Source organism: Capsicum annuum, chromosome 10, assembly GCF_002878395.1.
Source record: "Capsicum annuum cultivar UCD-10X-F1 chromosome 10, UCD10Xv1.1, whole genome shotgun sequence".
NCBI classification, from domain to species: domain Eukaryota; kingdom Viridiplantae; phylum Streptophyta; class Magnoliopsida; order Solanales; family Solanaceae; genus Capsicum; species Capsicum annuum.
In genome coordinates, this window is record NC_061120.1 from 115,470,711 (window position 1) to 115,483,142 (window position 12,432).

Here is a 12,432-nt window from a genome sequence, read left to right on the forward strand (position 1 = left end):
ACACACCCTTAGATATGGAGTTTAGCTATGAATACTGAAAGAGAGTGATTATACCAAATAGATCTCCTTCTAAATCAGCTAGAGATTGATTACTAAACAATTCAAAATTACCTAAAGATATAATCCACAATTTCAATTACTTCCTTGGAAAGTAAGAAGATTCTATGCTAAGAAAGCTGATAATTGTTCAGAAATCAAAGATTGTCTTATAAGCCCACAAATGCGGAGAACAAATAATTACAAAATTTCCACCGAGGTCCTTTAATCGGGTTCACATAATTGGTATGCGGGCTGCACAATGGCCTTGAGATTGCATTGTCCGTCTTGAATTTTTGGTTCTTTGATCTTCTGTCAGTTTGTGTGACCGTGCAATGAGTACGCGATCCGCACATTTGGCCTAGGGGCTCGCATTTTCAGTAAATTGAGGAGACTGGCTTTCTTCTACTTTATGTGATGCATGAGACCTTTGTGTGGTTTGCATCCATTCCTCATCATCCATGTTTTTGCTCCTTTTTGTCATCTAAACGCTCCTTTTGTGGTTCTTGATCCCATCACCTAAAACCAAAACAAACTAACATAAAAATCGACTTAAATTGGCATTGAGGACAACAAATATCGATACAAATGATGCTAAATGAGCCGTAATTCCTGGCTCATCATGATTATCACCAAAGTAAAAAAAAATCAGCATGTTGAGTACAACGGGTTAAGGCATCTGCGCCTTTGTTTTCACTTCTCAACTTATAGACAATAGTGAAATCATCGTCAACAACAACAAAAAACTCAGTGTAGTCCCTTAAGTAGGGTCTGGGGATGGTATACGTTGTATTAACCCTACCTCAAGGAGGTAGAGAGACTGTTTCCGAAAGACCCTCAGCTTGAGTAACAAGCATCAGAGTAGCTAAAAGAACAATACAGAAGTAAACATGACATAGAAAATAATAGGGAAAACATTGCATATCGCTCGAGAAAGGAGCTATTAAGATAGACAACTAATGTGATAACTGAAGCACATTAGATACGGGAGTAAGAAAAGTCGAAACACAGGCAACTACTAGAAAAATGCTACTACTACTGGTAAACCTGTCCTTCTAGGAAACGAGACAACACTCAACTACCTACTAACCTTTTATCATAGTATCTTTATATGGTCTTTAACAATTCTCACATCATAAGCTGACTTCGGGTTGATTTAAGCCCAAGATTCATTTTCTTCCCATTTTGTTGCAATAATATTTAAAATGACATTAAAAATAATGAAATAAAAACATGCATAAATTTTGCACGACTGGGCTGCTGGCCTTATGCCATTGCTCCATAGCCAATGGCTATGACACTAGGATGGTGAACATTCAGCTGAGAATGCATGGGCAGCAGCCTGAAACAAAATTTCAAACTAAGAAGTCAAAGACCGGCAGTCTGAAAAACTAAAGAAACAAGTTAAAGGCAGAGTGGCATAAAGGAGTGCAAATTAAATGGGACTTTGGACTAGGAATCCAAAGGAAGAAGTAGAGTGGGAAATCAGAAACCCTACTAGCCGTGGCCTGTGGGCTCCGTGTGTATTCTATGCATGTTTGTGTGTTTGTATAGATATATTATTCTATCTTGTACTCCCTTCATCTAAATTTTTGTGACACTGCACAACGTTTAAGAAGAAAGGAAGACTATTGAAATTTGTGGTCTAAAGCAAACTTTAGATACTTTGTGGTTATAAATCATTTCATTAAGGGTAAAAGAAGAATTTTAAAGTTATGTTGTTTCTAATTATGGAAAGGTGACATTCTTTCTGAGACAGACTAAAAAGGAAAGTGTGTCACATAAATTGGAACAGAGGGAGTAATATTTTAATCGGGGTTTCCGGTATTTTTATTATTTAAAAAGATGAAAAGTGAACCCGTAACAATAGAGCGGAACTGACCGAATTAAACCAACTGGAAAATGTGATTTTTATGATAAAGTCAAACTGCAAACTCCTGATATCTTTGAAGGGAGAAGCCTACTTGGTATATGTTTGGGTTTCAGCAAACTCAACTCTGTGTATGGGTGCAGGAGAAACCCTACAAGATGAAAGGGTCAATGGAGGGGCATTTATTGGATCTGATGGTCTTCAATTCCCCCACAAACTGATACCTGTAAGCATTTATGTATGTGTAAATTTTGTTTAGTTTTTGATCCCGTAGTCAGATTTTTTTTTTTTTTTAAAAAAAGAAGAAAAATTTGGAAGTGGATACTTAGACACGCAATGCACATGTAACAGCTGCTTGAGGCACGTCAGATATTGTTCTGCCAGTGATTCTTATATCCTTGAGGGAGATTGGGTCATTTAATTGGTTTCGATTAATTCTGATGGAAAGCAGATTGCATATGTTAGACTACTTTGTTTGTTCTTTAGGTATTGTTTAAAGATTGAAACACTCGTTTAGCAGTTTCCTACTACATAGTAGATGCTGGTTCATATGCTTTTTCCACAAGTTTTTCAACTTTTCATCTTCAAAGCTGTTTTAGGAGTATTTGTTTAAATTGGAGCTGAAAGAGGAGAATGAATTACTTTCAGCATGTCTTAATTATCTGCTTAGTAGATATGCTATTGACTAAGTCAAGTCTATCTAGTCTTCTGTCAATAGCTTTGCCAGGAGTTTCATCAAAAGCTGCTATTAGTGAAGTTATTGTTATCCCTTGCAGAATGCAGGTATGCGTCTTTATGGAGGTGCCCAATATCATCGTGCAATGGCTGAGTTCCGTTTTGTTGTTGGAGGAATTAAATGCCCTCCAATTACACGGGAAGAAATAGTGAATGCATGTGGAGTTGAAGACATTCATGATGGAACTAATTATTCCAGGTGCCTATACACTTGGACTGCACTTGAGAGCATGGTTTTACATTTTGATTTATGTCTAGGTTTGCTTCTTATTTTCTGATTCCTGTTTGCTAATTCTTGTTTCACCTGGCTTGAAACATTGAGCATTTAGAACAGCCTGTGTAATTGCTGTTGCCAAGGCTCGTGATACATTTGAACCTTTCCTTCATCAGGTAACTTGGTGCTATTATTATTTCTTGAATTTTCTGTATTTCTAACTGTCATCTGTTATGGAGTTAAATCATCTGCAACATATATGCTAGGTGGTGAATTATTTCAAGTCTCAGCTAAGTTATGTAGGGGTAGGGCTAGACAAGTATTCTAAGATTTGGTGAGACAATCCGTTTCTTCTAGGACTTAACATGTGGTATGTATGAGTCTTGTGACTATAGCACAAGGGTGAAAAACTTGCACTAAAATAACACTAATGACTATAGTACAAGGGTGAAAAACTTATACCAACAGAACACCTCTAACAATTACTGACCTTTAGTTGTATGTTGACACAAATGGCAACGGGTAGGGCATGGATTGAATCTTAAAAGACCCATATTCCACTTTTAAAAGCTCTCTATGTTTATGCTGCCCATACCTATGGTAGGTACTAAACTTTCAATGTAACCCTCCTATGCACCGTGTTATCCCAAACTTGTGGGATGAGTGGCAAACATATTCGAGGGTACAATGAAAACTGTCAACGAGTCCAGTATTATATCTAATGAAGTAGAATACCATATGCACCTTGCAGGTAAATTAGATTACACTGGTTAACGATATAAAATCTTCACTGTTCATATTTGCAGTGGATACTTAAATATCGATTGTCACTACCCGCTGAGCCACCTTTTTTCCCAAAACACCTGGAGCTCTCCATATGGGTAGATATGGCAAATTTATAGGCAAATAATGGGGCACGTGAACCCTTGGTCTCTGTGTAAAACAACTAGGTATTTAGTGTATATTTTTTCTAAATTAGTATAATAATATCTTTTGGCACCCATTGATGCTATACGAAAAACGCGGAATCGAAACCCCAACTCTAAGAACGAGAAATTAAAGATAAAGATAGAAGAAGAGACACAAGTAAGGAACTAATTGGCAACAATAGACATATTAAAGCTTAAGTCTCCAATTGTGAATCCAAACAAGCACCAAATCTATAAAACAAAGCAAGACACAAGAAAAGGAAATCAAAAGCAACCAAACGGTATATTAAACCCTAAGACCTCAATAGATTAATCCGAATCAGGCACCTATGCTATAGAAATAACCCTCTAGAGTAGTTTTTTCAAAGAATTTTATTTAATTTATTTTTTATTTTGTTTAACTCTTAAGAGTAATGATTTCCTCTAGCAAGCAATCCATCAACACGATTTAGCAACCAAGGCCATTGCCTAACTCTCACAAGAGTTTCACACATCCATATCAAAATAGTCTAATCTAATATAACGGCTAAGTGTAGTATTTATACTTAAGCTAGACTAAGGATGAAGACTAATGATAATTATTACGAAAGTACCCTTAATGACATAGGGCCTTCATCGTCTTCTTAGTCACGGGGCTTATGTTTTACAAATAGTCTCTTTGCATACATAGCCTCATTTTTCCTTTCTTCTTAGTACTTCCACTTTAGCACATTCTTGAGCTTTATGCCTTTATTCGAAGCACCCACCAAGACTCAAAAGTAGCACTTGATTAGAAATTTACAGACTCCTTAGCTCGGCTTGGTATATAAAGTTCTGATGAAACTTGGCTTGCATCACCTATGCTTTACAACCCATGCTACAATGCTTAATGGTGCACTTGGTTGAAGGTTGGGTTTTTTACCTAGAGGAGTAGGAATCAATTCCCACTAAAGAAAAGCCAGTGCACTAAAGCTCCTGCTATGCGAAAGGTTCGGGAAATGGCCCCACCACAAGGGTGTATTTGGATCAATTCCCACTAAATACATCTTTTCCTTTTGTTTTAAGTGGTGCACCCATGTTCAAGAAATCCTAGATTCGTCAGGGTAGAGTGTGAGAAATAGATCCCTAATTGTAGCAGTCAGTTTCTCAAATTGTGCATTTAACCAAAAGAAGTTGGGATATGTAATATGGGCTGAACCTGAGCTTAAGTTAGGGAAAGAAAGAGAATAGTATCACAAAAATATATATATATATATATATATATATATATATATATACTTATACAATAACATACCCAATGTATTCCCAAAGTGGGTCTAAGGAGAGTAAAGTGTACGCAGTCCATACCATTATCTTAGATAAAGTAGAGAGGCTGTTTCCGATAAACCCTCGGCTTAGGAAAAATAGCAGTATAACAAACATAAAATCAATCAACAAAGTGGGATAACACACCACTAGATAATAAAACAAACGAAGCACCCACAGGGTATTACTATAAACTATCTATCCACAATCACAAACATCCCCAAAACACCACGAACAAGAAACTATACTCACACGCATAACACTACAACTATAGGTACCGCTACAAGCAAAACACTCTTTCCTACTAGTAAGAATGCACTCCTACCCACTAACCCTCTACCCTAATTCATGTCATCCACACCTTCCTATCAAGGGTCATGTCCTCCGTAAGCTGTAACTGCTTCATGTCATGTATAATCACTTCCCTCCAATATTTCTTCGGCCTACCTCTACCCCGCTTGAAACTATCTCTAGCCAACCCTCACACCTCCGTATTGGGGCATCCCTGCACCTTCTCATCATATGCCTGAACCATCTCAACCACACTTCCTACATCTTGTCTTCCACTGAAGCCACTTTTACCTCTTAAATAATCTCATTTCTAACCTTATGTCTCATAGTAAGTCCATACCTCTATCTCAACATCCTCTTTTCCGTTACCTTCAGCTTTTAGATGTGAGATTTTTTAACTGGCCAACACTCCACTCCATATAACATAGCCAGTTGGACTCCCATTCTGTAAAACTTTCCTTTAAGCTTATAAGACACTTTCTTGTCACACAAGACTCCCGACGCGAGCCTCCATTTCAACCACCCTACACCAATACAGTGTGTGACATTCTCGTCAATCTCTCCTGAATCATAGAACCAAGATACTTGAAACTATATCTCGTTTTAATAGCCTGGGAATCTAGCTTCACTTCCACGTTAGTCTTGTGCGTCAAATCACTGAACTTGGACTCCAAGTACTCCGTCTTGGTTCTGCTCAACCTAAACCTTTAGACTCTAGGGTCTTGTCTCCAAACTTTCAACTTATCATTAACTCCTTTTGGGGTCTCGTCAATCAAAACTACATCATCAACAAATAACGTACACCAATGCACCTCCCCTTGAATACACCGCGTTAATACATCCATCACCAGGGCTAATAAAAACAGTCTAAGAGTCGATCCCTAGTGCAACCCTGTCAAAACCGGAAAGTGCTCTGAATCTCCTCCCACCGAGTCTTCGCTTCGTCGTATATGTTCTGAATCGACCTAGTTATGCCACGGACACACCTCTAGCCTCTAAGCACTTCCATAGAACCTCCCAGGTGACTTCGTCCTACGCCTTCTCAAGATCGATTCTTCTTCCTCTCTTTATACTACTCCACTAATCTCCTCATAAAGTGAATGGCCTTAGTAGACAAGCGACCTAGCATGAAACCAAACTGATTCTCGAAAATAGTCACAATCTTCCTTAGCCTCAACTATCAGCCTTACCCAAACCTTCATAGAATGACTCAACAACTTGGTACCCCTATAGTTATTGCAACTCTGAATGTTCCCCTTGTTCTTGTTCTTATAAAATGGAATCATTATACTCCATCTCCAAACTTCAAACATCTTCGCCGTCCAAAAAATGATGTTAAACAATGACCTCCTCAACCTTAATAAGCCTGTAATAACCGTAATCGCGACCTCTCTGAGTGCATATACACACACACACACAACAACAACAAACCCAGTGTATTCCCACACAGTGGGGTTTGAGGAGGGTAAAATGTACGCATTCCATACCACTACTTCCGGAGAAGTAGAAAGGCTGTTTCCGATAGACCCCCGGCTCAAGACAAAGAATAATAAACAAATTCATAATAAAGCATGAAACAAGAAGGAATAACAGAAATAAGACACCCACAAAGTAATGCCCTACACTAACGAACCAAAGGCACCCCCCACCCTAAAGCTCTCCTAACTACTAACTACGATCTACCCACATGCACTAGCCTTCTATCCTAATTCACGTCCTCCAAACCTTCTTATCAGGGGTCATATCCTCAGTAAGCTCTAACTGCTCCATGTTACGTCTAGTCAGCTCTCTCTAATATTTCTTCGGCCTACCCCTACCTCGCCTAAAACCATCTAAATCTAGCCTCTCACACCTATGAACTAGGGCATCCGTGCCCCTTCTCATCACATGACCAAACAATCTCAACAGTTCCCGCATCTTGTCCTCCACCGAAGTCACTCCGACCTTCTCCCGAATAGTCTCATTCCTAACCCTATCACCCCTAGTAAACCCACACATCCAACGCAATATCCGCATTTTTGCCATTTTCAATTTTCGAATATGGGAGTTCTTGACTGGCCAACACTCCGCTTCATACAATATATATATATATATATATATATATATATATGTATATATTGTCTGTCTATATTATATCTTGTATCAAACATGTAATTCCCCAATATGAAAAATTCATTTTTAATTGGAAACATCAAGAGCTGTGCATCAGTTCTAATATGTTGATGAAGTTAGCTGGAGAAAATTCGTCAGGAATAAAAATACTCTTCTTTTGGCATGTTACAGGTCTATAATATTCTCCGTAATTGTTCTTGCTTTTCTATTATCATTTCATTCTTCTGATTGCTATTCCATATTTATATAACCTAACCAAGTCTGCCACTTTTGCCACAGTTGGGTTGCAGACTATCATACATTCTGAAACGGTTACTTCCAATTGCTGTTTATCTTCTTCAGGTATAAATCACTTTTGTATTGCTTGTTTGCTGCTCTTCCCTTGCAAAGTTTGGAGATTCATGCAATTAATGTCATGCTTTTCCGAAAACCAATGGTTTGATGTTTGACTTGTTTCCATAGAAAGAAGGTGAGTACCTGAGTGGCCATGATGTATTTTTGAGGCGGGTAGCAGATGCCTTCAACAATTTTGCAGAATCCACAGAAAAATCATGCCGTGAAAAGTAAATGCTTTTTTCCATCTATATTTTCATGTTCATATTACTTTTCCCAATAATAGCTTGTGGTTTTCATAAGGTTCTTTTGCTCCAACTGTCGAAACCCAAATGATCCTGACCTTTTTTTCTTTATAAATTTTTTATTTTAGTTTCTTTAATTTGTTCGATGGTTATCAATTATCATTAACTGTGTCTAAGATATCTGACTTGAATAATTGGCGATAATCAACCTGAACCCCCCCCCCCCCCCACCCCTCCCAAACCACCAACCCCACCTTACCCACTCTTCCCCTTTTTATTTGTAACTATTATGCTCCATAATCATAAAATGGCGTAAACTTTGTGTTTGAATACAAATTACTTTTATCTTGGTAAGCTTGTTATCTCTGTTTTATCTTGCGATGACACCAGGATCTAAATTCCAATCCTTGTTGTTACTATTGTGATTCCAGATATCCCAGTGAGCTTAGCAGTTTGTTAAAATCGCTTCAAAATCTCTATTCTTACAATTTTAGATTAACCTAAGTGGGTGTGGTTCCCATTATGCTTTCCTAGTTTGTATCTTCTCAACTTTTTACAGCATGAACTCTGAAACTTTATTTTCCCATGCTCACAGAGGATACTTCTCATAGATGCCAAGAAAATTGCGTTCAGTTCAACATTTGATTGATATCCTGTCTTTTGTTTTCTGTATGTGTTCCAGGTGCATGGAGGATTTAGTGAGCACCACTCGTTATGTGACATGGTCCCTCCACAATAAGGTCAGGTGATTGCATGTAATAAAAGTTTAATGGTGGCTGACCCATGACTGTATCTTTATCCTTGTCAAAAAATGAACTCCGTCTCTTCCCAATTTATGACACTTCCATTTTTTAGTCAGTCCCCAAAAAGAATTACTCTTTTCTCTATCTAGTAACAATTTAACTTTAAGATGTCAATTTCACTCTTAACAAGATGATTTATAGCCACACAAACATCTATGACTCATTTTAGACCACAGCTTTCGAAAGTCTTCTCATATTTATTAAACTTCAAGCCCAGTCAAACTACGGATGGAGTATATCTTTTATCAATCTTTGGGTTTCACAGTTTTTTGCATTGATAGGTTTAGACAATATAAGATGTAAACATAGCCACATCTTTTCTAAGTTTATCCACTGTCTATTGTTTTTTCCTCTGTTCCTGGTTTGAGTCTCTAGTGGCTGACATGAGTCATTTTATTTGGTAACAACTCGTTCATTGTTTTCCTCCTATAAATCCTTGCTGGTCTAATCTATCTGCATACATACTGTTATTCTTTCAGAATCGGGCCGGGTTACGTCAATTCCTAGATTCATTTGGTGGATCCGAACAGTCTTCCATTATTGGTAATTCCACATCTACTGGTTTTCCTCAAGATCTGTCTGCAGCCAGTGATAACAAGCAGGATGTTAAGTCCAGGACAGATGTAAAGCTTAGTCATTTGGCTTCAGGGAATGATTCAAATATGAGTACTCAGACAACAGAAACAAGATTGGCTGACCTTTTAGATAGCACACTTTGGAACAGGAGGCTTGCTCCTTCTTCTGAAAGAATTGTTTATGCCTTGGTTCAACAAATTTTTCATGGCATAAGAGAATACTTCCTGGCATCGACAGAACTAAAGGTATGTTTGTCTCAGCAGAACTAAATCTTTTTGGCCACAGAGAATATTTAATGGGTTGAGATCTGAATGATTCAGATAAAATTATATGCATTCAGATGTTGACAAAACAATTTAAACGTGAAATTTAGAGACAATATCGATGTAAGATTCAGACTTTTGATCTTTGACAAGGAAACATGCCTTAAGCCTTAATCCCAACTTAAGTGTTCATAATATCTGGGTATTAAAATGCTTGTGTTATGTGTAAATCTGTGACTCATATCACTAATTTGCTTATCTAAGCATCAGACACCATCTTGGACCCTATCCCTAGAGTTTGCAACATCTTTCAATATTGGATCAAATGCAATTCAATTATGTTTTTGATCATTTACTTCTTCGAAAATCAATTCATATTAAGTTTGGTTGCTTTTACGTCCTCTTTTTGTTTGTATTCTAAGAAATTGTTGTTTTCTGCAGTTCAACTGTTTTCTCCTCATGCCTGTTGTTGACAAGTTGCCTGCAATGCTTCGTGAAGACTTAGAATCTGCTTTTGAAGATGATTTAGATAATGTTTTTGACATTACTAACCTGCGGCATTCAGTAGTGCAAGACAAGCGGCAAACTGAAATTGAACTGAAAAGGGTATCTGCTCCATTCTCCTTCCTGTGTAATAGTCAATCTTGGAGTACTTCCTCCCTTTTGGTTTCTTAAACATTGACAAAATTTGCAGGTACAAAAGCTTAAAGAGAAATTTCGCTACATACATGAGCAACTTAATTCACAGCAGGCCAAGTTTGGGCAGTAACTAATTCATTGATTGATGTCTCCTGGAGAGTACTAAATGCAAGAGTAATATATTCCATAATTATGCCTTCTGAATGCATGCTTCATTTTATTAGAGATTGAAAGAAGAAATGATGATACATCCTGAACATGATTGAAGGTCTTATTACAATTTCCTTATTCACATCTTAAGACTGTTAGATTAACAAAGACCTGTACTATGTAATTAATTGCTTGAATTATGCTCTTCAATTGGTTTGTCCGTTTTTTTGGTTGAGGCTGCAAAATGACTTCTCATATATTCTAGTGAAAAGGGCCAAACATACCCCTTTACTTACATTTGTTAGTTAAGTTTGCCTGCTCTTATACCATCCGGCTATTTATACCCTCACACCATTACTATATTTATCACACATACCCCTCCCTCATATGGATGGATTCCCCAAAATACACTATTCGACTAAATTACTTGATCCCCTACTTTAAACCCGACCCGCCCAACCCTTCCCCTTCATTTCTTCTTCCACCTCCACCCAATCCAACCATAGCTGAAACCACACAGCTCCAAATCATATTCAAGTCACTTCAGAATTCCCAAAACAACATCAGTTAGTGGTTCTCCTATTTCTTCAACAATTTTTTTTTTCATATTTTGAAGAACTTGATGGGTTCTTCCAACTTTCTCAACACCTAAAAATGGTGATTTCAAGATTTTTCATCTCATAAATCGTGAGAAAAGAAGGGGAGACTTGGAGTAACTGGTAAAGTTGCGGGCATGTGACTAGGAGGTCATGAGTTCAAGCCTTAGAAATAGCCTCTAACAGAAATGTCAGGTGTGGCATCATGCAAGGGATCCGGTTGGGCCCTTTCCTGAACCACAAAGAGGAGGATAGCATTGTCACGTACCGAATTAATCTCTCGACGTGATTGACACCCGCTAACACCACTTGTCGGGAGAACCAATCTTCCTTACACTTTGCCAGATAATAAACTCTAAGGTAAGATATGTACAACTTCAACGCATCAATTAATAGCGAATATTAGTTCAACAAAATTCCATAGTCAAACTATAAATTCACACTCGAGAACTAATTCTTTGTCTCAAATCTCACACTAAAATCATGGATCATCTAAAATAGAGTTACATGAGTTCAACCTTCGGGCATGCAAACCCAACGAAAAGAAACATAAATTAGATAGATAAAGCTGAAAGGAAGGACTCCATGAACAATGCTAAGGTTCACCTTAGCAATAGAATCCTTATGAAGGAACCGTCACCTACTAGTTTCACCTTGCGCGGTAGTATCTGTAGACATGTAAGTAAGGAGTGAGCTATATATAAACATAACTCAGTAAGATCATCGGCTCACTGCTCTAAGTACTCTCGGGATAAGTATTAGAAAATACTACAATACCAAAAACATAAAGTTATTACACAAAGGAATTATATCATAATAAGGTGAGCAACGAGGCCCAACAATACTTCATCAAGAACCATATACCTCAATACCATTCATACAAAGCACTTATCATAATTTGTAATTAAAGTAATTAGCCAAAACTAGGAGTTTCGAGAACAAACCTAGTTTTGAGAACAAACCCAATGAGAATCAGGAGTATACTCAATACTCAGGGAAGCATACACAATGTCCCATATCAAATCAACAAAGATACACAATTCTCAAGGGAAGCATACACAATGCCCCAATGGAATTAAGAAGCATACACAATGCCCTAATCTCACATTACACAATCATATCACATCACAAAATAATTTATAACAGGAGAATTGATATTCTTAAACATAAAGTATATACGACTGGCCTTGAAGGCCACCGATTCTGCCAAGCACACGCTCGTCCCAACACATAGACAAGGCAGACAAAAATGCACTTTTTTAAAAATAAATTTGAAAAGCAAGCACTCAAAGCTTAAAGTCTCACTTAACTCACTAATGACAAATTCTCCAACTTACAATGACCCATGAGAACAAC

The 12,432-nt window shown here is 37.6% G+C and overlaps 1 protein-coding gene across 6 annotated transcripts in view; it reads left to right on the forward strand.

Moving 5' to 3' along the window:
* LOC107845562 (dynamin-like protein ARC5) overlaps positions 1-10,725 on the forward strand; it is a 60,868-nt gene extending 50,143 nt beyond the window's left edge. For 2 of the 6 annotated variants that reach the window (XM_016689959.2, XM_016689960.2), the window contains exons 9-17: positions 2,050-2,144; positions 2,683-2,840; positions 2,971-3,031; positions 7,751-7,813; positions 7,934-8,034; positions 8,732-8,789; positions 9,332-9,673; positions 10,133-10,297; positions 10,386-10,725. In XM_016689959.2, coding sequence (XP_016545445.1) covers positions 2,050-2,144; positions 2,683-2,840; positions 2,971-3,031; positions 7,751-7,813; positions 7,934-8,034; positions 8,732-8,789; positions 9,332-9,673; positions 10,133-10,297; positions 10,386-10,460 — 1,118 coding nt within the window. In that variant the 3' untranslated portion in view covers positions 10,461-10,725. The remainder of the gene's footprint in view (positions 1-2,049; positions 2,145-2,682; positions 2,841-2,970; positions 3,032-7,750; positions 7,814-7,933; positions 8,035-8,731; positions 8,790-9,331; positions 9,674-10,132; positions 10,298-10,385) is intronic. The other 4 variants (XM_016689962.2, XM_016689963.2, XM_016689964.2 and 1 more) reach the window with 3 other exon arrangements.
* The last annotated feature ends 1,707 nt before the right edge of the window (positions 10,726-12,432 follow it).